Below are 25041 nucleotides of genomic sequence, written 5' to 3' on the forward strand. Positions count from 1 at the left end.
AGAAAGATGAATACATCTCATCACAATGGGGCAGACAACGGCCAGGTGAGCTGCGTGCCTGCCCCCGCTGTACAGGTGGTGCTCACCGTCGATAGGCATTCAAGTCCCCCCCCCCCATTTTTTTTTTCCATAAGGTGATTTCTCTTTAAACCAGATTTGGGCCGAGCGAGGGCTGCCCTTCTTAAAGCAGGGCACCTGGGCACCCTGATATCAGAAGAGCCATTTATTTCCACACCTGGCACCGGAGTCCAGCAGCACATCCCCCCCCCCACACACACCGCTTCTTCCCTCTTCCTGCTTCCCTCTTCCGTTTGCTAAGCTCCTGGCTGTCGCAACATGAAGGCCAGTCTTATTATAAATCAGAAGGGAGGCCATAAATAGCCAGGGCTGGTAGATTTACACAGCGAGCTGAGAAATACGGCCCAACGCGGCAAGAAACCCTGTTCACAAGTTAAGGCAGACTATTTGCAGACCGCCTGCTTGCAGCAGAAGCCTCTCCTCCTTTCTTGGCTGACTGTGAATCAGTCATCATCATCCCAGCGTCCTTCCCTTCTCCAACTGTACCCCAGAGGTGGCTCATGTCTCCAACCTGGGCTTCTCCCACTAGGCTTCAGATTGTGAAAGCAGAATTTAACTGTAGGCAGCGCAGCCCAGTGTCTGTTTTCTGGCCTAGAACAGGACAAGGGTGTGCCTCCCCCCCAAAAAACATGCCAATGGTTGCAGCTGGCCCTGGCCAGCCTCTCTGAGATTAACAGACTCACAGGCAGCCCTGCTCTGTCTCTGTCTCTCCTTCCTCTCCCCTCCCTTCATTTGCTTCAAAGAACATCCCCGTCTCCTCCAGTCCCTGAACTGCTTCCCCAGCCCCTTGTGCCTGGCCATCTGTCAAAGCCCAGCTAAAAAGCTGGATTCTGTCCGAGCAAAGTTGGGCAAGTTTGTTCTAAATAGGAACATGGCTGTCAGTTGGGGGTGGCTCTTGTTACTTGACCTGAGCGCAGCACCCAGCTTTGGCCAGTCCTCAAGGGGCAGCAGTGGCTGTGGTTTCCCTACACTCTCTCACACAGGCAAGCCCACCCTCATCATCAAATGATGGCCTTGGGGGAAGGCAGCGCAATTTGCACCGCCACTACCCTGCATGTCTGGGTTTGCGGGAGGGACCTTTGAGCTCTCTATCAACCCCCTATGCTCTCAGTGTTGCTCTAAGTTTTTGGTTGGGGGGGGCATGTGAGGAGGAAAATTGGCTTGGAGGACCAGACCATCAGCCTCCCAAGCTGGGAGTTGGCCACCCTTGTGGTAAATATTAAAGTGCATGGTATTAGTTTTGTTCTATTGCCACATATTACATCTCTAGTCCACTTTTCCTCCTAGGAGCTCAAGGCAGCATACAGGGCTCTCTCTTTCCCTATTACATACCCACAATGACCCTGTGAGGTAGGGTAGGCAGAAAGACAAGGAGTGGCTTAGTAGGGACTTGAGCAATATCATCCTCTCCATGGTCCTGCGAGGTAGGTAAGATGCAGAGAGAAAGTGTATGTGAGAATGACTGGCCCAAGACCTCCCAGCACCCTTTGTGGTTGGTGATTTCAGGATGAGCTTCCCCACTTGCCAGGGTGGCCAAGCGCCCTGCTTTACAGAGGGCAGCCCTCTGTTTGAAGGACTGTCCAGTCCAAGTCTGGTTGAAAGACAACCCTGAGATTGGGGGGGGGGGGGCTTGAAATTTCCTGTGAGCACCAGGGTAGCAGCAACTGAGCAGACAGGGGGCACCAAAGCCTCTCCTCCCGCACCTCTGTGGTGCAAGCTAAATATTTCTGCTGATGATGCATCTCCCTTCTTTGAGGACGATGTGCAAATGGCTACCTTAGTGCAAATGTGACTTCCTTTCTCACTCTCAGCCCACTCCCAGTCATAGAATGATAGAATTGTAGAGTTGGAAGGGACCCTGAGGATCATCTATCCCAAATCCCTGCAACACAGGAGTATGCAGCAGTCCCGTGTGGGGATCGAACCTGCAACCTTGGCATTATCAGCACCACGCTCTAACCAACTGAGCTATCCAATTTGGAGGAGGAGGATTCAACACTTGGCTGAGGCACATGAGAGAATATGTTCTCCAAAGCCCTGATTAAAAAGGTTGATGGGAAGTGGAAGAACGTGTGTGTGCGTGTTTGGTCTTGTGAGGTTGTGTGTCCAGGCCAATTAGGACATGGGGGGGTGGCTTCTTCCTCCCATTAGTCAGATTGTTAATGGTCTTCTGATTAGAGAGGCCAGGCAGGGTTTTGGCCCCTCAGTAAAAGGGGGCACCCGAAGAGCACAACTTCAGCATCAGTGATGCGCCTGCCTTGTGCTTCAGAGCCATTAGCTGAGGCCGGAGCAGGAGCAGGTCCCTGCAGGGCGTCCGAGTGGGTAGAGACTGCTGTGAGCAGAGCGGCTGCAGCATGCAGGGGGTGGCTCCCATCTCTAGGGTGCATGATGGTCTCCCTCCTTTCCAAAGAGGCCTGGTGTCAGTGTGTGTGTGTGTGTGTGTGTGTGTGTGCGTGCGTGCGTGCGTGTGCACACTGAGCCGCCCCCACCCTTTGTACCTAAACATGCACTGCACATCCCCTCCTCTTTGTTTACCGTCAACCTTTCCAGCCTGCCCTTGGCATTTGAAAATGGGGCTCTTTTCTCTGGCTCCTTTCTCATGAATCTATGGTGCTCTTGTGTGAAAAGCAAAGGGTGGCTTTTGCAGAAACCTATTCCCTTTTGAACAGAAACATTGCACTGGAGACCTCCAGTGTCCTTGTCAGTCTGGAGGAATGACAAGTGTGTGTGTGTGTGTGTGTGTGTGTGTGTGTGTGTGTGTGTGTGTAGCAGCCAGCCTAGCAGGGCTGGGCCAAAGGCAGGATCAAAGGCAAGCAACCTCAGGGTTCTTTGGGGTGCTCCCCCCCCTTTCCAGAACGTGCCTCTCAGCCCACTAGGCTCACCTTCCCCGCCCCCGTGCAGCGCTGGGTGTGACTCACTTCAGGGGAAACCTTCTGACACCCCTTCAGCCTGAATAATCAAGGCAGGTTGGAAGACTCTCTGCATAGCAATCACAGCCCACTTAATGAACCAGGCTTTTCTCTGATTCAGGGAGAGGTGGGTGCCAACACAACCTGCACGAACAATGTGTTTGTGGTTTGTTTCTAAAGGGAGGAAGCCCCATAGATGATCCCTTTTATCTCATACAGGCACTCGGTACATGCTCAGAGGAACTCTCCTTTGTCAGGTTCCAGGGTTGAGCCTCAGTGTTACCAAATATTCCCACCCCATAAAATTTATTGAGGCGCTGAAGCCCTCTCAGTCTGGCTCTCAGGACTCCTCCAAGCCGGACACCCTGCTCTGCCCCATCCTCCAGTGCTTTTGCCTGCCTGCCTGGTGTCCTTGAACTGTGATAATGCAGCTTGCTTCCCTGGGTGGAGGAAGGACAGAGAGGGTGTGTGTGTGTGAAGAAACTTGATTTTTGCGTGGCTGGAATGGACAAAGCAAAGAGTCTCTTGCTCCACCCACTTTTGCCTCTGGTTCCACTTTACCATGTGCCCCCCCAGAAGGTTGCCCTTGAGAATGTGGCCCTCAGATTGAAAAAGGTGTGGCTTGCGAGATGGAAAGTTCTCTAGATTTGGGGCACGTGGAGCTCATTCTGCATAGGGGCCTGGGGTTGGGGGAGTGTGTGTGTGTGTGTGTGTGTGTGTGTGCGCGCGCACCTCTGCTTATGTGGGGGGGGGGCTGAGATTGTGGGTGGGAATCAGGCAGGACAGAGTAGTTGATTTGCAACCCCTGGTGCTAAAATTAAAGGAGAGATGACATGGCTTTTAAAAGCTGCAAATTAAAGTGTCTTGAGGCTGTTATTAAGGCCTTTGCCTGGCCTGGCAGATTCCAGCAGAAAAACAGGCAGGGGGTGGGGTCTGAAAGCAAGCAAGGAAGCAGAGAGAATTGGGGGGGGGGGTAAGGGGAGAAACATTTTGCAGGCAATATTAAAATCTGACATAAAATTAAAATTACGTTGGCATAATGAAATTGTGTACGGGAGCTGGGAGATGGAAAACAAAGCGAAATAGTAAAGGTGTCACCCTTAATTACGCTCACCTTCCTTGCATTCCTCTGTGTGTTGCGTCGAGGATGCGGGTACAAGGGGAAGTCCAGCTCTGCCCTCCCCTCAGCCATCACTGCACAAGCCAGACAAAGACCACCCAGTCGTCCGCAAGGACACATTCTCAAAATAAGCTGTCTTGAAGGCTGGGTAGCCGGGATGAGGACATTGCCCCCAGTTTGATCGCGTGAGCGGAAACACAAAGATCTTGTGGGTGTGGGTGCCATGGCAAAAGGAAGGGTGACATTCCTTGAACCCAGCACCCAGTGGTGACAGATGCTTATGTGGAAAAGGCAGGGAGCCCAAACAGGTGGTGGGGCCAGAGCCAATGAGAGGCGGAGCCAACTCCTTCTAGCTGCCCCACTTTGAACTCTAAAAAGGTGGCATGGAGGAGGAAGGCAGTGCCACCCCCCTGAAGTGGCTCATAGAGTCGGAAGAGACCATGTCCGACCTCCTGCAATTCAGGAATCATTTTTGTCCAATGTGAGATTCGAACCCACAACCCTGAGATTAAGAGTCTCATGCTCTACCAGGCAGGCTGAGGTTAGTGGGACAGTACCCCATCTGCCCAAATGGATCAACGCCTACTGCAGGCGCCATCTAGTCTTTCTGCTGGGGGCATGTTGTGGGTGGGAGTCTGCAGAGGTCACGGGGCAAACATTTCAACAGAGCATAAGAGTCCCTGTGTTGGGTCAAGCCACAGATCCATCTACCCCAGCACTCTCTTACTGACAGCCGGTAGTCAAATGGGACCCATCTTGCTTGTGGTTTACGTTACAAGCAAGCCGGCTCAATCCTTGGGCCTGGCTCTCCAGGGTTTCAGATAGGAAACCTCCAGCACTTCTGAGAGATGCTGCTGGGGATTGTGGGTGGAAGGAGGGCTTCTGCAAACCAAGCAGCTGCTGTGCCCAATGGACTTTTTTGAGTTAGTAGTCCAAACCCACTTCAAGTCCCCAAGTCGTCACATGCCACATGAAATACTTCATTATTTCTCCCCTAAACCTAAACCAAACCTGCTTAGCCAATTAACCCCCAGTTCTAGTGTTTGGAGAAAAAGAAAATACAGTGGTACCTCAGGTTACATACGCTTCAGGTTACAGACTCCGATAACCCAGAAATATTACCTCGGGTTAAGAACTTTGCTACAGGATGAGAACAGAAATTGTTCTCCGGTGGCACGGCAGCAGTAGGAGGCCCCATTAGCTAAAGTGGTGCTTCAGGTTAAGAACAGTTTCAGGTTAAGAGTGGACCTCCAGAATGAATTAAGTCCTTAACCCGAGGTACCACTGTGTGCTGTCCATACTCCAGAAAACCTCTTGCGTCATTCCTCTCCCATTCAGTTGTGCTCAGTTACCTTAAGGGTGGTGCTCTTAGGTCACTTTGGACTCAGGACTTACTATCTTATGTGGGAAGGGGTTTTTTTAGGCGATGATGACTTTATTTCTTCATTTATTTCAAAAGGTGCCAAGCCAGCGTTGCTGCCTTTGGGGCCCCCTTCTGCTTGTTCTCTTGAGGGAACCTTGGGCACCTCCTGCCCCACACTGAGTTGCCCTAGTTTTTGGATCTTCTCCTGCTCTGTGATGCCCTCTTTGAGGCAAGATAACAAAATAAAATAAAAAAATCCCAGAAGGCTTTAGTCTGAGGCACACAGTTGCAGTGTAAGATGGCATTTACAGCTGTTTTATTGCCACTGTTTTAACCAGTATTTCCTCACTGTTGGAGCTTCCTGGTGTTTATGTTTGCCTCTTATCCTGTACTTTCTAGGCAATTGTCTGAGCCGTTTTGCCTTTGCCCTGATGTTCTTTCACCCGCAGAACTGGTTCCAAGAGGGAAAATGTAGGCCACAAGCCTTGACATCCGGGAGAGTCTAGGGAGGGGGCTTGTCGACACTTCCTTTCACCCCACTGCTTTCCCCCAGCAAAACCCACTTTTTAGGACTGAATCGGAACAAATGGCAATCTGCAGAAAACCCGATTGCCATTTGTTACGATTCAGCATTAAACCGCGGGTTTTTCTGAGGGAAAGCAGTGGGGCAAACGAAAGTGTGAAGGAGCCCCCTCTGGATGTCAAAGCCTCTGGCCTACATTTTCCCTCCTGTAACAAGTTCTGTGGGTGAAAGAGCGTTGATTCTAGTTATCAGTTAGTTAGGACAGATAGCAATTTGTATGTACACTTTTAGGGGGAAAAAAGTGACTCATCTTCTTTACATTTTCACTGTGCTCAGATCCAAGCTCAGTACTCGATTCATGGAGCCACACGGCAGGTGTGTGTGTCCGCCCCCTGCCTCCTCTTGCCCCAGCAGAACGCAGGGCTCAAGATGGGCACCGGAGGGGGCTGTGATAACATCTGGCAGGAAGCAGCTGGTACCCGCTGAATGGCTTTGGCTGCTCGCTTTATATGCTGGCCACATGCAGGGAGAAAGCAAGAGGGGAGGGGGCTTTGCAGATTTTGTGGGGGGGAGGGGGAGAGCAGCTTTACCCCCTACCAGCTCCTTCAGACAATGACAGATCCCAGTAGTTATGACTCCTTCTATATCCCCTTGTGTGTCCCTCCCCCCATCACTGGACCCTTTGGGTGTCCCTCCTCCCTCAACAGCGGCCTGCTCTCAGCTCTGCCTGGCACTCTGCACAGTCTGTGGGTGAGGTGTTGCTCTCACCCTCCTTCTGTGTGGCACAGGAGTGCGGCTGGTGGAGTGAGTCTCCCTGCGGAGGTGCTGGTGTGAAAGTCGCTTTGCAGGTCCCCGCTGACAAAATTGCGGGTGCTGCCTTTGGAGGCGGCGGCAGTAGGGTGCACACATGGCACCTGGACACGGTTTGCAATCTTGGTGCATCCAAGACCAAAGACATGGGAGGAAGGGACCCCCCAGGGTGGCAGCAGTAGCAGCAGCAGCAGTATCGTTCTCCCCACTTTCAATCCTGCATGAGCGAGCAAGTCCCCAAAACTAACTGACTGGTCCTCATTGGGGGCCAACCCATGATGCTTGTCTGCCTGAGTGGCACACGGGCCAATGGCCGATTTGCACAGTGCGGTTTGGGCGGGGAAGGGAAAAAAAAAGAGCACCTGCCCATGCGCGGAGTGACATGGCGAGAACCAGCCTCCGTGCAGGTTTCCCTGGAGACAGAATTCTGGCAGCTGGGCAACCCCAGTCTTGGCAGGGCCCCGCAGCCAGCCCCAGACTCTGGGCAAGAGCAGCATGGTGCCCACACTTGGATGCTCACAAACGCACACACGCCCCATCACCGCTGCCATCCGCCTACCCAGCTCCGTCTCTCTATTATCTTCCCACGCCAGGCCAGAGAAATGTCAGGCGCAGGGATGGGACACGGAAGGGGGGGCACTGGGGTTGGAGATTAGGAACCCATTAGGGGATATTAGAATTTCATTAAGCACTGGGTTTTCTTGGCTGATATGGGCGTCTGGGGGAGGGGGGGCACTGGCTTGAGGGCTCCTCACCCTGGTTTGTATTCTAATGAAATGTCACTTCATGTAGCTGCTTCTTCGCCCCCCCCCCCCAATAAACGGATGCAGCCACGTCCATAGAAAGCTTTCACGAGCCTAATAAACTGGAAAGATTTGTCTGAGTGGCAAAGGAGTCGGAGGAAGGCAGTTTTGCCATAGCCAGGGAAGGGCACTCCTGGCATCATTGCCACCTCCTGCCCTCCTGGGTATGTTGGCCCCCACTCCCCTCTCAAAGCTGGGGGGCGGGCAGGGCTTAATCTATGGAATGAAGTTTCTAGGGCACAAGTCATGCCCCATGACCTGGAGAGAAGATAACCCAGATTTGAGAGGCAGTTCCGCACCTTAGTGGCAGCAAAGGAAAGGCACTCTGCATATGCTCAAGAAAACTCTGGCATGTGTCAATAATTTGTGTGCTCTGGATGTTAAGTCTTGACACCAAAAAACCAAAAACTTAGGTTCTAAACATGAACAAAGTAAACCCCCTCCTCTTCCCTCTGTAGTTATATTTCAGTGGTGAGGGGAAAGAACTCTGCACATGTTCCAGCGCACTGTCAGTACTTCATATCTTGAACACAGCACTGATAGGGAGGCAACCCATATGCCCTGCCTGCTAGCCAAGGCTCCTCTTCCATCTCTTAGTGGCAGAACAGTGCAGTGGGGTGGGGGGCTGACATCTGACTCCCACCTCCTGGCCCTGGTTCCATTGCCAGGGTGGCGTCTGTCTTTCCATTCCCACCACCCCTGTTCCAGAGCTCCCCCCCTGCTGTCTCAGGCAGGGCCCTCTGCCTTCTGGGAATCTCTTGCCTGGGCATTTGAACTTCCCTGCGAGGCTTTTGTCTGTTGCTTCTCCCTTCCTCTCTCTTCTTTCGGTTCTTCCTTCAGAGGATCACAGCAAAAGTGAGATGGCGAGAGAGAGTCTCTTCTGAAAGGGCTCCTTGGATTCTGCTGTGGGTCTGCTTTGCCCTTTCCAGAGATGAGGCTGGGGTGCAAGTTGGAGGTTACCCACCCTCACCTTGTTAATTGCACTGGGCCATAGGTTGTTTTAGACCTGCTTGGATGGCCTGCCCTCCAGCCCTTCCTCAGTGCTGTGGGGAGGGTTGTCTGTGTAGAGGCACACTTCACATGCTCAGAATGCCTCTTATATTACTTATTCTTGATCCAGGGCCAAGTCCTAGCATTCAGGACAGTCCTTGGTAGTTCAAACTGAGCCTGGAGGTGGGAGGGTGAGTCTTGCGTCACAATAAGGGGCTGGACGTCTTTGTCTGTTTTATCCAAAGGGCAGCCCCTGGCATCTAAACCTTCTCCATCTCTGCAGAAGGGCTCTAGTTGTGGGTCAGGCTGGTGGGGCGGGGGCAGGAGGCCTGAGTGCCCCAGTTAGTGGGTCTGTGGAGAGGCTGGATGGGTTGAGGGCAGGTGCGTTCTCAGCCGGGGTTGTTAACTGTTAGAAGCCACCACAGCCGTGCCACGCGTCAGATGTTAGTGGCTAATCGCTTGCTGATCTCCATATGGTGAGAAGCTTTGCTTGCTGATCTCTGCTGTGCAACTGTTCAAGGAACGGGAGAGGCTGAATGTTTTGGTCATTTCACACACACCCCGCCCCCTGCTAGTTGACAACTCTGTTCTTCTAATTTCAGCTCAGCATAAAAAAAAACCAAAACCCTTTCACCCCCTTCTGTTGTAGTTGCCTTCCTCATCCTCTTCCACAACAGCACAGCAGAGGTTTTGAGATGTAGCCTCTTCTCCCTGCTAAGCCATTTCCTCCAAAGAACTCTGCCCAAACACTTCCCATCACCTTTTTCAACGCCCCCCACAACTTCTTCCACCTTGTCCTCATATACGGCTGAACACATTTCAGAGAGATCTAGATCAACTATGGGAGAAGGCAGTTGTCTGAATTATCTTTTCTTTTATTTCTTTCTTTTTGCATGGAGGGGGTGGAGTAGAAGAGCCATAGCTTATGGGTGAAGTACTCAGGTTCAGTCTGCACTGGAATCTCCAGGTAGGACTGAGAATATCCTCTATCTGAAACCCTGGAGAGCTGCTGCCCGTCAGTGTAGTCAATATTGAGCTAGATGGACCATCGTTCTGAGACTCTGCATAAGGCAGCTTCTGACTCTCAATTGTTTAACGAAAACACCCCACAAAAATCAGGCTGCTGAAGCAAAACTGGGTGGTAGTGATTAGGAATGGGTTTTTGTGTTGAAGCGTTGTAAACTCAGTTCTAGTGCTGAGAAGAAATGCTTAGTTGAGTTGTGCCCAGCCCAACCATGTGGAATTTTAAGTATTCCCATTCCCAAGACATTATCTCACACCTGGCTACTTTTGGTGGTTCTGGGGGTTCTATTAAAAAACAAAGAAGACTCCCTGCCCAAGCCTGAAAGTGACCTGCCTCTGAGCTCTTTGAGCAGCCAGGGGTAAAAACAAACCCAGTCACAGGCAGGCAGTGCAGGGAGGAGGAGCTACTTCGTCAGGGAGTAACTCACACTCCTGTGTTTTGGTGCTCCTACAAACAGCAGCTCCTGCATTCACACAGGGCTATTAGAATAGAAGAATATTAGAAGAAGTGACCTGAGGCTGGTCCAGGCCAAAGGGGCCCATCTAGCCCATCATCCTGTTCTTGCCGACCAGATGGCCAACCAGATGCCCACTATGGGAAACCTACAAACAGGACCCGGGCACAAGCACATTCTCCCCTCCAGCAACTGGCATTCGGAAGCATTGCTGCCTCTGACCACAGGGGCAGAGTATATCCTCCATGGCCCATGGAGGCAGAACAGATTGCTAGGAGACCCCTATTCCCCTCACAGGACTACAGTTCCCAGAATTCCCCGAGAAGAGGAATGCATTATTAAACCACTCTGGAAGGGGAGCAGGGGTCTCCTAGCAATTCTCAGCACCCGTAACAATCTACATTTCCTAGGAACCTTTAAGGGAAGCCATGACTGTTTAAAGTGGTATTGTACCTCTTTAAGTGTAGTTTGAGGACAGGGGCCTTAGCCTTTCACATGTGCAGAGTATTTTGATGGTTTTGCAACCACACCAAGAGGGAAAAGGTGTTCCTACCCAGTTTTGCAGACAGTAGAACTGAAGCCAGGAGACAGTGAGTGACCTGTTCATGTAGGGTAGTTGAGTCTCATCAAGGGCAGTTATAACATATTCCTAAACTAGTAAAGATCCACCCCCAACCCCACTTACACAAAGAGAGATTTGGAGGAGGGAGGTGGAAAAGGGAGGAAAGCAACCTAAACTGCTCAAATGAAGGAGAGATGGGCAAGAAGCACTCGGGGATTTGCATGAAGGGGTTGGAGGTCAGCTCATATGGGTCCTCTTCCACGTGCCCAGGAGCACAACCTTTCCACACTGATCAGTAACCTGGAATATGAGAAGCTGCTTCCAACTAGCTCAAACTCTTTGTTCATCTGTGCAGGAGGAGAAGCATCCAGTGGCTCAGGGGGGTAGTTTGTATGAGTGCTTAGGAGGGAAATGAGGGAGTGGGGAAAGAAAAGGGGACAAACTGCCCACCACTGGCCTGTGGTCCCCAACAAAATGTGGCAGGAATAGAAAAAATGGTTTTGTGCCGCAGTCTAGACCAGCGTTGCCTGCTCTGGCTGACATCTGCTCTCCAGGCAGAGAAAGGTCTTTTCTATCATCAGGCAGAGAAAGGTCTTTTCTATCATCTATTTTTGGGGTTTAAAAAAATAATTGGTGGAGGTACCAGGGATTGAACCTGAAACCTGACTGCAATACCTATGCTCAGAACTATGGTGCACGCACCCTCCCCAGGAGATCCACCCATGGGCCAGGGCTCACAAAAGGTGATGTGTTAGGGACCCCCCCCCACACACACACCTGCCCAGAGATCTTTGGCAGAAAAGAGGCCTGTGCCAAAATTAGTCCTCTTTGCCATTGCCGCCTGAGCTTTGGCTGCTGCTAGGAGGTGGTTTTCTCCTTTTAGCTGGTTTCCACTTTAGCTCCTTCCTCGCCCCCACACAGACACCCACCCAGTCTGTCATTCCATCGGTCTCCCACCCGCTTGTATTTATAGCTCACAAACAGGTTGCAATCCAGGCTTTGGTGCTGCATCTTCCAAACATTGCATGGTACTGGGGGGTGAGTGTGTGATTGGGAGAGAGGAAGGCATCAGGGAGAGATAGGAAAGAGCCCCCGCCCCCGCCTCCCCCCTTCCAAATCCTGATTCATTCCCCAAACTGCCAAGAACCAAGGGATCCTGACTTGGGCTCTTAGTTCTCAGAAGGAAGAAATGAAGGAGGTGCTTAAGCTGAAAGGCTTTTGCCGCCAGGTCTGAAAAGCTTGACCTCTGATCCCTAAGTTCTGGAGAGCAAGCTCTGGCTAGCAGTGATGAGAGGTTTTGCATGTGCTCAGAGACATACAGGACTTGCTCAGCATCCTGGTGTGTAGGGCAGGATGGGAAATGGTGTTTTATGGCCACGACCCTCATACAGATACCCTCTCTCCCTTTGGCTCCCTTCCCTGCACACTTGTGCCAATGACATCATACTGTATGAGCTCATGGAGGGAGATTTACAGCCCCAAGGGAAAGTGAGCTCAGAGGCAGAGCCATTAGGGAGAATGTCCATCCCAGAACTGCCAGGCATCCCTTTCTCCAGCCCCCCTCCACTTCTGGATTTGCTGAATGCAAAGGGAGGCAGAAATCCCAAGGCTAGGCTGTGAAAAGAGACGAGGGTTACTCCTGGGAAGGCCCCACAGGGGAAATGGCTGCCCCTACCTGCCACTCTCTGGGAAATCCAAGACCCACTTCATCTGAACTTCAGGTCCTTTGCAGGAGAGCAAGCAAACCTGGAGGCGAAAGAGCCTCTTTTGTGCAGATCTGTTTGGGTTGGTACAATGGCCAGTCACAGCAATGGCTTCGCTCCCAGGACCTGAGCAGATCCACCAAGCTGTGACTGCTGCTCCAGGGGGCTTTCCCAAGCCTCTCCCCCTGCCTACAGAAGCAAACAGAGGCAAGAGCACACCAGTAATTTTTCAGATTCAGTCCTACTGCAGAGAGTGGCCCTTTGAGGTGGGTCAGAGGTGTCTCGGCAGATACAGGCTGCCAATTGCAACTTCCAGCCTTCCCACACCCAGTTGTGCCAGCCATGGGTTGTGGGGTGAATGCTCTGTATTCATGCAAGGCCTGGCAGGTGTGCATGAGAGATATAACAGCAAAACAAGCATTGCCCCTCCTGAGCTCAGAGGTGCAACAGTTTTGCAGATTAGTGGTGGCTCAAAGTGGCTTCAGGTACATGATTTCTGGTGCAGAAATCAAATCAGTGCCAGAATAGAATGGTGGTGGTGCCATATGGCAGACCTCCCCTACAGAGGCCTTGTTAGATAGTCAAAAGATTCAACGCATTGGGCTCATAGGCTAAAATTTGCTTATGCTAATTTATATGTATAGATGCAAATGTAGAATGTAAATGTCACAGTAGGCACACCAACTCATTCCCCATCCAAATATCCACAGATGAATTTTTCAGTGCACACCCCCCCCCCACCCCCGGATCACTCCACCCCTGGATCACTCCAAAATCAGTTCCTCTTTTATTTGTTTATTCCCCCTTTTCTGTTAATTTCCAAAGAGATTCTGCTCCAGATCCATTCATCTCTCTTTCAATTACCCCAGTCATGACCCCAACCCCAAATCATCTCTAAAGGAAGTAATAGAATTACTTGGAAGGGACCCCAAGGGCCATCTAGTACAACCCCCTTCAATGCAGGAATCTTAACTAAAGCATCCACGACAGATGGACATCCAACCTCTGCTTAAAAACTTCCAAGAGAAGGAGAGTCCATCACCTCCCAAGGGAGTCTGTTCCACTGTCAAACAGCTCTTACTGTCACAAAGTTCATCCTGATGTTGAGTCAGAATCTCCTTTCTTGTAACTTGAAGCCACTGGATCAATCCCCACCCTCCAGAGCAGGAGAAAGGAAACTTGCTCCCTCTTCCATGTGACAGTCCTTTAGATATTTGAAGATGGCTGTTATATCTCCTCTCAGTCTCCTTTTTCCAAGGCTAAACATACCAAGCTCCCTCAACTGTTCCTCATAAGGCTCGCTTTCCAGACCCTTGATCATCTTGGCCCTCCTCTGCACACATTCCAATTTGTCAATATTCTTCTTAAATGGTTGCACCCAGAACTGGACACAGTATTCCAGGTATGGTCCGACCAAGGCAGAATAGAATGATTCTGTTACTTCCCATAGTGGTACTATTAGTAAAGGTAACGCGCTCATCTCGCTTTATTGGCCGAGGGAGCCAGCGTACAAGCTTCTGGGTCATGTGGCCAGCATGACTAAGCTGCTTCTGGCGAACCAGGGCAGCGCACGGAAACGCCGTTTACCTTCCCGCCGGAGCGGTGCCTATTTATCTACTTGCACTTTGACGTGCTTTCGAACTGCTAGGTTGGCAGGAGCTGGGACCGAGCAATGGGAGCTCACCCCATTGTAGGGATTCGAACCGCCAACCTTCTGATCGGCAAGTCCTAGGCTCTGTGGTTTAACCCACAGCGCCACCTGCGTCCCTACTACTCCTCTTAAATTTATTTCCCCATATTTATCCTCCCCCAGTCCCCAAAAGTTCATTGACCAGAAACAGTTGAAGCAATCAGAAGAAGTTCTAGGGGGCCCAGTCCTAGAAATTACACTTCTTCCTTCCCTTTTCTTGTTCCCTGACCCTGCTCTTTCCCTGCTCCATCTTTTTCATTCCAGCCCTAGATTTCCTCTCCTCTCGGTAGACTTTCTATTCTCTGCATGTCAGGAGTTGCTGGAACTTTCTCCCTAATGTGGGCAGGGCTGAATATGAACTAAGGCATAGCCCAATTTGTGTGTAAGGCTGAAATGTGCTTTAAAAATACCTCTGGGCATTTGCAAAATGTCTTTTCTTCATCACAGAGTGACCCCACAGGTTCAGAAGCAGGGAGAGGCAATTTTCCAGGCAGGCAGGGTTGAAGTTAAGAACAGCATTTTGGGTGGGTGGGAGCTGGGATTCCTCTCTGGCCTCATCCGAGATGTGTATTCCGACCCTATATAGCACAAGGGCTCTGCTGGCAACAATTGTTGTTAGTCATTTATTGCTTACCAACCCTTTACCACCAGATCACATACCAGCGTACAGTAGTTTAAAACAGTAAAGTCGAGTAAGTACCAAAATACCGTATTTTTCCATGTATAAGATGCCCCCATGTATGCCCCCTACTTTTGGGGACCCCAAATTTAGAAAGTTGACATATGCACTATCCGTGTATAAGACACCCCCATATTTTTAACCTTAGTTTAAAGTAAAAAAACAAACCTATTATACACGGAAAAGTATGGTATATCCATTTCAAGGGCCTGGATTAAGAGGTTTATCTTCAGTCCATGACAAAAACTACACAATGAAGGAATTTCACAACCTGGTGCCCAGAGAATGTCCTTGCACAGGCAAACAGGCAAACCTGGCAAACTTCAGAGGGTGGTAGAGTTCTCAAGAAACCCCCTTTGCTAATCTTACACATGAGAGGGCCTGTAAGGAAGGAGCCTGGGCTCTCAATGCATGTTGCTCAGAATCCCAGGAAGAGTCAGTGCTGCTCGGGTGCTCAGGACCTGCTTAGAAGGCTGACTTAGAAGGGTTGGAAGGGACCCTGAGCATCATCCAGCCCAACCCTCTGCAATGCCGGAATATGGAGCTGTCCATTATAGGGATCAAACCTGCAACCTTGGCGCTATCAGCACCATGCTCTAGCCAACTGAGCTATCCAGCTTGCTGGCTTCCAGTAATGGGCACTTGGCTGAGACCGACTACCGTGAGAACAAGATGCTGAAGTTTGCCAGGGTCTTGGCAACTATTGTGCGTCCCTGTCCCCCTGAATGCTGGGCAGGGACAAAAACCAGGTTAATAAGAACCCTGCTAGGCCACCTTATGTGACCACACTTGACAGGTCAGAGGTAGTGAAAGCCAGGTGTGGAGTGTGTAGACTGAATAAGCCACCCATAGGGATGCAAGAGTTGTTCTGGTTGGCAAGGATTACTGTGAGTCAGCTCACCCCTGCCCAGCCCTTTCTTTAGGGTGCAACCCTGCTGGAATCATAGGCAGAGTGCCCTTTCCCAAACGCAAGAGTTACATGAGCATGTGCAGAGTGGCTTCTTCCTTCCCACGCCTGAGACCAAGGAGGCAGGGGCTTCTCCACCAGGCCACCAGCTTTCACGCAGGTTTTGGTCAGGAGGGGCATTCATTCTTCTGCGCCTGGGACCAATTATACCGCCTCCCGCTCCCTTCCGGGTCTCCCAAGCTTCCCCGCCGGCTGGCTTGGAAACGGAGACGATTCCCGGACACGCGAGTTTCTAAGCCGGCGATGGCCTGGCGGGGCGTGGGGGCTCTAGCAGGGTACCCTCCCCCCCCCCGCACGGAGTGTGTGGGGACAGCTCTGGGCTGCAAAGAAGCGGGGTGGATTGGCTGGGGTCTCGCGTGCGTGGTTCAGCTTAGCTTTTCCCCACTCGGGGGTCCCCTCCACGCTTTTATACCATTTAAAGGACCATCTGGGCTAAATTATTCGCGGAAGGATCGCCTCTTCCGACCACTGGCAGGGAAGAGGTTAACAGCGCTACTGCCGCCGCTTCCCGGTGCGAACCTTCCGATCCATCCTCGCTGCGCGCCCTGCGCGCTATCCTTTGCTGGAGCGCTTCGACGCGCTGGGGCGAGGAGGTCGGGCGCCTCCAAAGGTGGCTGCCGACAGGGTGGGGAGCGGTGGAGGGAAGAATTCGTGTTGCTGTTTTTGTGCGGGTTTGGCGGGGGGGGGGCGCCGCCCCTGCCTACAGGGGGAGGGAGCAGCTAGCCGACGGTCTTTTCCTTTCTCTTCCTCTCTCTCTCTCTCCCCCCCCCCCGTCCTTTATATCTTGGGGGGGGGGACGCCGGTGCCGAAATATGCACGCCGAGAGGAGGGAGGGGGCGCGCGCGCGCATTTGTTTCCCTTTCGGGGCGGGGGCTCCCTGGCCGGCGATTGGGCGCTTCCTCCGCCCCTCCCTCCTCCCTCCCTCCCCCCTCCCAGCCTTCCCTCCGCTCTGCAGCAGAGACGCGCCGCGGAGCCGAGGAACGGGGGCTTGGGGGGCTTGGTGTTTTTTGGAGCCAGGGAAGGGACGGATCGCATCGCTTCGGTTGAGGCGCCGCTCGGAGACCCCCCCCCGCAAGGATTACAGCCCTCCCGCCCCGGATTGCTGGGTTTTGCCGCTGCCGCCTGCCTAGCCGCCCCCCCTCCTCCTTCCCGGGTTCATTTTTCCTCGCTTTTCCACCCCCCGCGCCACGATGCCCGCCCCCGACCCATAGCCCCGCTTTCCCTCCTGCCTGTTCCCCCCCACCCTCTTTCTTTTCCCTCCCCCCGGTAAATCTCTCGCCCCCTCCCCCGCCCTGGATGGTGCCTCTTTTCCCGCCAGCGGCGCCTCCTCCTCCTCCTCCTCCTTTTCCTCCCGGGGGGGCCCCCGGCCCTTCGCTGCCCCCGCCGGGATGCCGCCGCTGCACCTCCTGATGGCTGCCGGGCCGGGGGGGCGTCCGTGAGCAGGGGAGGAGGGGGCGTCCCGCCCCGTCGAGGGAGCCCAGCCCGGCCTTCTTCGTCTCCCCGCTGGAATTGCTCGCCGCCGCCGACAGCCGGAGCTGCCTGGAGCCGCCCTCGCCCCCGTTGTGGGAGCGCGGAGTTTCCCTTCGCCGACTTGGGGGGTTCATCCCCCCCCCCCACCGCCACACGCCCCGCGGAATTTCCTTGTGCTGTTTGCCCCCCGCCCGGATCCCGACCCCTCCCTGCCTCCCGCTCTGTCGTCGGGGCGGGCGGGGACCGTCGGCGGGGTGGCATGGACGCCGCTCCCGCTGCTGCCGCCGCCGCCGCCGCACCGAGGATTTAAGCGGAGCGCCCTAGTCGGGGCGGCGGCGGCGGTGGGCCGGATGGCGCCCCCCGGGCCGCGAAGGGGCTCCGACGTGGTGGCGTCCGGCGCCGCGCTGCTGCTGGTGCTGGCGGCCGTGGCCGGGCCCGCGGGGGCGGCGCGCGTCTCCTCCAGCCTGAGCACCACGCACCACGTGCACCACTTCCACAACAAGCACGGCACCGTGCCCATCGCCATCAACCGCACGCCCTTCCTCACCCGCGGCGGGCACGGTAAGTCCCCGGGGAAAGGTTCGCTCGCAGCCTAGGTGCAGCCATGTTGAGGCAGGGGGAGATGGGGCGGCTGGTGGACACTCGGGGAGGCGCCCCTGGGGGCCCTTTCCGCGCGCGCGATCTTGGGCCCATTTGCTTTCCAGACGGGGCGGGCGATCAGTGGCCAAAGGCTTGTTCCATCCCTCTCTCGCCGCGATGGTGGCCAAGCGCCTCGCCCTCTCACCGGGGCTCTGCTTCTCATTCCGTCGGGGAAATGTGAATCAAGCCCGAGGATTGGGACCCAGGAGGCCTCCGGCCCTCAGCAATCTGGCAGCCAGCTCCAAGTGGGCTGGGTGGGTTGAAGGGCTGCGAGGGGGCCCGTTTCTGCTGGGACAGGGCGTGGGGATTATTGGAGCAGAAGCCTTCTCTCTCCCGGGGCTCGGGCTAAGGCTTTGGTTTCTTCGCCTCCTTCCTTCTGGCCTCCTTGCTGGGGGAGGGAGGGGGTGCACAACTCTGCTCACCTGGTGGCTGGACTTGATCTGTATCCAGGTACAACCCAGAACCTCCCTTCAAAGCTCAGCCCCAGATAGTGCAGGTGAAATATGACAGCCCAGGCAGATGCCGGCTGGCAGGAAGAGGTAGTTCAGAGGCATGTGCTGAGTGCTTTTCCCTTTGACTTGAGCTGTTTGTCCAGCTTGCACTCTTCCCCATCCCCTTTTTGCATCTGAGGTCTGGAGTAAGGTTTCCAAGCAAGCTTGAACTCCCTCACTTCTCCCTCTATATATATGCACGGTATATATATATTTATATATTTATTGTAAAATGTGTATGTTGAAGGGGAGGATGTAGCTGTGCTTGGCTTCCTCTCTCTCCCTACCTGGGCTGAAGTAGGTAACTCTCCCCTCCCTCCCTCCCTGGCATTATGTAATAGCCAGGCCGCCACAGCAACCTGATTGGTGCTCAGTTGCTCCCCTCACAACAAATACACAATGACACGATTGGGGGGGGAAGGTTGCCCCCCCCTTTAGTGTTGACTCACCTGGGTCAGCTTCTCTTAATCTCTTTTGTGGGTTGGTTCCAGTTTATAACCCATCCCTCCTCAGCTCTCCTGTGAACTTCAAGGGCCTCCCTTGTAGGGGCAGGGATGGATTCTGTGTTTAAAGGGAGGCAAAGGAAACCTGGGGCTGAATTTCTGTGGGGAGGCAAATGGGGTGGCAGGTGCACTAGATGTTGGTCCTCTGTGGGTATTTGGCCTTAAGTGCTCTCTGTATGCATGGGAGGGGAGAGGTTCAGTCACCTGTGGGGGCACCCAGATGCCCTCTTGGGCAGCTTGTGGGACACCCGAGGGGCTTGCCAGGGTGGGTTCTTTGTGCCTGGCATGCTAATGGCATGTGAGGGTCTACAAAGAGGACGTTGTCCACGTATGTTGGCATAAAGCATCCAGTCCTGTGATCCCTGAACCAGCTGGGGGGATGGCGTTGGCATGCCTGCTCACAGCAGAAGGTTAAGCGTGTCGCCTGCCACTTGTGTGCCTCATTCAGGTGTTGGCCTTTGTGTGTGTTCTTAGCAGGGCATGTCTGTAGTGCGTTTCTGCTGCTGGTTGTGTTGTGCAGGTATGTGAAACATCTTGGTGTGGTTCTTTGCTCACGTATTATAAGCATTCACATATTGTTCACAAACACTGGGAACAAGAGGCTTCCTGTTCACATTAAATAGTGTGAGAAGGCTAAATAGTAAAAGGTGATCCTGGGTCCAGGGAAACGGGGACCAGACTTTCTGACATGCTGTAAGCCATGTCTCACCCCTCAGCCTTTCAAAGGAATTCCAGGCAGCAGGAAGTGACTGGCTGTGATGTGGGTGAACTTTCCAAACTGAGGATCCTTGTGGCGCCAGGAGCGACATTTGCAACTCTTAAGGCTTCTTCACCAGCCACTGGCCCCGAGTCTTGAACTTTTAGACCTGGTGCTGGTGGAATCTGGGGATGTGATGCAGACCTGTTTACCCTGAATTTATCATGCTGAAGAGATGGAGTGGGGTTGTCTCTTGATTTCATGATGCTTGGATGGTAGTTTGACAAAAACAACAGCCTGCCTTATTGAGCCATAAAACTCCCTGTTGCTCTTTGTGCAGCAGATTTAAAACCGCTACCCCTATGGATTTTATACATCTGTATTCTCCCCTCCACCCACGCTCCTCCCAAATTATTTCGGCTCCCATCAGAATTTTGGAATCCTTTACAAATAACTCCAAAAGCACAGTAAAGTCAAAAGCAGCTGTTCCAAACATGGGGATGTTCTCTTCCTGGAACATTTGCTGCTTTAGAGTCACTGATAGCAGAACCTGCCAAGAATGGCTTTCTTGGGGGGGGGGCGGGGAGGCCAGAACTTAATAATAAAAACCTCACATGGCTGCTGAGATTTTGTGGCCCTGCTTGTCAATAACTGGGAATTGTGCCATGACGTCGCCTCTTCCTTTTGAATATCCCTGTCAAAATTGCAGTTTCATTAATGTGAATTCCCCCCCCCCCCCGGATTTTGCTTTGTGGGTGTTGGTGTGTGGTTGATGTTGGGCACAATGTACGAAGTTTGGGGTACATCAGGTTGTCATGATGCACATGACATGTGTTGTATTTTGTTGGGTGTGTGCAGCAAAGCAGATTGCTGTGTGTTTGTGTTGTGCATTGCTTGAGAGCCGTTTTGTGCCACTGATGTTGCAGGATGTGACTGGGTGGGTGGGTGGGTGGGTGGTGGGCTATGGATTGGCTTTCATGTTAGGTCAAGGTATAATAAAGAATAGCCAGGTCTTGTTGGTGTGGACTGTTGGCTTCTCTTCCAAGTTGACATGAAGGGGAAGGGTGGGTGGCAATGGGACAGATCAAAAGATCTTGCAGACCATCAGCTTATCAGTTCCATTTCAATTTTTTTAACTTCTGAAAAGTGAATGGTCAGGGCTCAAATTTTCCTGGAAATACATTCTGTGCCTTTTCATTTTGGATATGTAAGAGCTGGCTGGTGAATTTATTATTATTATTGCTTTACCCTTTAAGTACATCAGAGGAGCCTGCTGCATCCGGCCAATTTCCTGTCTCCGAGAAACTGAAGGCATCCTTCAGTGGCCCTGCCATACCTTGGCATTTTATCCTCACAACAAATCCTATGAGAATCACTGGCCTAAGTTCACCAAGTCAGCTTCATGACTGAGTGGACAATTTGCACGTTTTTGTTCCCATACACAATTCAAAATGCTGGTCTTTATCTATAAAGCCTTATGCAGCTCAGGACCCAAACACCTCAAGGACCACCTCTCCCCATATGAACCGACCTGTGATCATCATCTGAGATCCTTATTCTTGTGCCCCCTCCATAGGAGGTCCATAGGGTGGCAACATGAGGACAGGTCTTTAGGTGGGGGTTCTCTGCTTTTTGCCTTAAAATATTCTAAGTCGCTTTGAGTTGCTGTTGCAAAAAAAAGTGAATAGTTCATTTTTCTTTGCGCCTTCTAGGATTGAGCCCTGGCATAGAAAAATTAGTTTTGCCTCTGACCTTTGTCTTGCATTAATCCCTGGTGTGTTCTTGTCAGTGTGCAAAGCATAACACTGGCCCAAGTAGGCTGCAGCAAGGAGCCCAGACACATGAGTTCATGGGAAGAGGCTTCATTGCCCCAGCACATCTGAGCCTACTGTGTTAGAAATCAGGCTTGAGGACAGCGAGGGGCTCTTGGGGACCCTTTTATTTGGTCTTACATTCAATTCTTTGAAAGGATGGAGATTTTTATTAGTTAGATCTCAGCCTTCTCCAACATGGCGCCCTCCAGGTCAGCTTGGCCTACAGCTATCAGCCTCAGCAAAGATGGCCACACTGATTAGAGTGGATGGGAGTTAAGGGTTGTGGGGGGCTAGTATTAGGCCACCTTCCCATGTCCAATGCTGTATATTGCTCCCCATGTCTAAGATGTTTCCCATGAACTAGCACTTCTGTCTAGCTTGTGGATTTCAGGAGGGGAAAGTTTAGGAAGTAACTGAGGGGTGGTCTCCAATGGAAAACCTGTCATGGCCTTTTAGAAGGGCTACATGAGTTTTTTGGGGAGCAGATCCATTTGAGACTGCTTAGACAGAGGTGAGACACCCTGTTTGGGCATAGTCTCCTCTGAACCCCAGGTGCCAGGCATAGGAAGGCCTTTGTTTTTCTTCCCTATCGGTCAGCTCAGCTTCCAGAGGTATCAGGCTGACCACTGTCAGAGGCAGGATTCTGGGCTGGATGAGCCTCTGTTCCAATCCCACAGAACCATTTAAAAACATTTTTACGGAGAGAGTTCTCATGGCAGTTTCACCCTAGCCACCAACCTTGGCAGGGTCACTTACCCTGATGGAGCTGAGGCCCTTGGAGCAGGTTCCCACCAACAGCCTTTATACAGGCTCCCTGCCTTCTGGGCTTGAGGCAAGGTGCTCCTTTAGAGTTACTGCAAAGGCTCCAGCGGCCTGGAGCTTTGTGTTCTGGAGAGCAGAGCCTGCTTCCCCACCAGGGTTTCTAGTAGTAGCACCTTTGGGCCCCGCATTGATTATTCTGCTTAGCTGCCAAGTAGGGACTTCAAGCAGTGGTCAAAACTAGCCAGGCACGATTTACTTTACGTGATCCAGTTGCGACTACGTGGAGATTTCTGGGTGCCCGGTTGGCAACCACAGTTTGAATGCTTCTGCCTTAGTCTCTTGCCATTCCCCCCCCCCCCTCGTGTGTGTTTCTCCTTCTTGCATACTGGAAAAAGTGAATTGTTGTAAGAGTAAGCTACAGTCAAGCAGTGTACTTGAGATCACAGAAGGAACTCTAGGCTCATCTAGTAATAGACATTCCATTGTGGCAACTAGGACTGGGCGATAACTGGTTTTCAACATTGCAATACAGTGGTACCTCGGGTTACAGACGCTTCAGGTTACAGACGCTTCAGGTTACAGACTCCACTAACCCAGAAATAGTACCTCGGGTTAAGAACTTTGCTTCAGGATGAGAACAGAAATTGTGCAGTGGCGGAGCAGCAGCCGCAGGAGGCCCCATTAGCTAAAGTGGTGCTTCAGGTTAAGAACAGTTTCAGGTTAAGAACGGATCTCCAGAACGAATTAAGTTCTTAATCCAAGATACCACTGTATATCGCCAGCTAAATATTGCGAAATATTGATATATCATGATGTCTGAAATAAAGATGGAGCTATGTAGAGGTGGATACTATAACCCAGGTTTAGGGTGCCATTTGGCACTTAGCTTATATACCTAAGTTTCTAACACTGTCTTCAAGGGAGGGTTGAGTTCTGCTGTCTCGCTTTTGCCTTGCCTCCTCATGCACCTATAAACAGTGGGCTGGGATGACCTTTGGAATCCATCAGGTACCTGTGTTCATGATCTAGCCAGAGTCATACCTTCCTGGGGCCTGCTTCCTTTCAATGGGAGAGTTAAGCATGCACAGATAAGTGTCTGAGTTTGGCCCTTGGCCACCTGTTCAGTTGGGTTTTGGGGAGGGATCCTAACTCAGTGGTAGGAAATGGTTTTGCACACAGATAGCCCTGGGTTTAATCTCCATGAGCAACTTCTGTTAGAAGAATTGGATAGCTGATGATAGGAAAGCCTACTGTGTGTCGAAAGCCTGGAGAGCTGCTGCTGCCAAACAGAGTGGGCAGTACAGAGCTTTAGAAGTTAAAATTTGTTTCAAAGAAAAGGGAGCAAAGACAGTCATACCTCGGGTTACAGCCGCTTCAGGTTGCGTTTTTTTGTGTTACGGACTGCCGAAACCTGGAAGTACTGGAACAGGTTATTTCCGGGTTTTGGCAATCTTGCATGGCAGAAATGCTAAAATTGCGCTTTGCGCATGCACAGAAGCCCCGAATCGCAACCCGCACGTGCACAGACGTTCGCAACCTGCGCATCCACTGTACAGATAACTGCATCTACAAAACAGGAGCAAACAGACACTCATGGATTGGCAGCTTCTGTTCTTAAGTTTTTGCCAGCCTAAAATTTCACTACATATTGTAGCTGCATTTTTTCTTTTCTTTTTTGAACTTCATCTTTTCTGTGTTTCTTTAAGGGGCTGCTTTGAGATTCCACTCTCAGTGCAGAACAACAGAGTGGGCTCAGAATGGAAATCAGCCCAGGGTCTAGCCTCATAACCTCAGCTCCCCCATCTGTAAAATGGGTGTTATGGGATGGGGCAAGGTAAAGATCATAACATGCACCAAACATTCTGCAAAATTCCCGGAAGTATTTTCTTTCTTGGGTTCTTTGGAGAGTATGTGGAAGCAAAACCACAAACACACGCACGGGCCGGCAGGGTGGCACATGTTGGCAGCTGCTCTGTAGGTTTGGGGTCCTCTTCCAGCTGGGGCTTCTTAATCCAGACCCCACATTTCCTGCTCTTTGTGCCTGCTAGGTTTTCTACAGAGGGGAGGACAGCATCTCCTGACTCATTTCCTTGCTGGAGGCCTTGCCTGCAGCTCTGTCTTGAGCCAGGAAAGCCCCTCCAGCTAAGTAGAGGTCCTGACAGATCAGGGAACCCTGAGCAAGGCAGCCCAACAGGCTGGAGGAGCTGTTCTCAGCACTGCAGACAGGCGCTGTCCATGGTGCTGTCTGTTCCCCTCTGTAGTACCATGTCAGAGCTGGAGCTGTAAGCTTCGCCCTCACAGCAACTCTACCCAGTAGGCTGTCTACACTTGCATTTTGGGAAGGGGAGAAACTGAGGCATGGGGAGGGTGAGTCACTGTGGTTGAGCCTTCCAGCTGGGTCTTCCAGCCTTTGCAGGTATTCAGTGTGTGTGTGTGTATTTGAGAGAGACAGGGAAGGAGATGTTGGTGGGCTATCGTTTTTGGTTGGGGGTGGCCTCTCCTGCTCCACCCTGCTCCTGGTTCGTACCAGTTTGCTGCTCAGCTTAACGCGTGCTTGGGGAGTGGGCAGATTGTGCCGAGACCTTCCAGTTCCTGCCAGCTTTTGTGGTGGGAAGTAGCTGTCTGTGTGTGATAGAGAGGGGGAAGCAGGAGAGAGTCGATGTTCTTCTTGCTGTGCTCACAAGTGTGGCCCTGCGAGCTGATGATTCATCCTGAGCTGTTGATTATTCATGAGGCACCAAATGCCCCAAAAACCGGAGGGGGGGGGGGAGAGAACAAGGAATTAGGCCACTCTAACAACAACCTTCTGCTTCCCCGACTGCCTTTGCCCACCCATCTCCCCTCCTCTCCCCACAACTTAACCACCCACCACCCATTCCATTGCACTCATCTCTGCCCCTCCCAGCCCCCCTGCAGAGGAAGGCCCACCCCCATCCCTGGTCTGCCCAACCATCTGTCATTTGCTGCCTGTAGCTCTGTCCGCCCTGCAG

General features: G+C 52.2%; 1 protein-coding gene across 34 annotated transcripts in view; it reads left to right on the forward strand.

Moving 5' to 3' along the window:
* NRXN2 (neurexin 2) overlaps positions 1 to 25041 on the forward strand; it is a 345498-nt gene that overhangs the window by 199375 nt on the left and 121082 nt on the right. Inside the window, exon 1 of one of the 34 annotated variants that reach the window (XM_083716406.1) lies at positions 16900 to 17706. The exons of 31 other annotated variants lie outside the window; for them this stretch is intronic. In XM_083716406.1, coding sequence (XP_083572532.1) covers positions 17496 to 17706 — 211 coding nt within the window. In that variant the 5' untranslated portion in view covers positions 16900 to 17495. Of the gene's footprint in view, positions 1 to 16899; positions 17707 to 25041 lie in introns of those variants that run through there. 2 more of the 34 variants (XM_083716407.1, XM_083716405.1) reach the window with 2 other exon arrangements.

The sequence above is a fragment of the Podarcis gaigeae genome (assembly GCF_964106915.1).
Source record: "Podarcis gaigeae genome assembly, chromosome: 16".
Lineage (NCBI taxonomy): Eukaryota > Metazoa > Chordata > Lepidosauria > Squamata > Lacertidae > Podarcis > Podarcis gaigeae.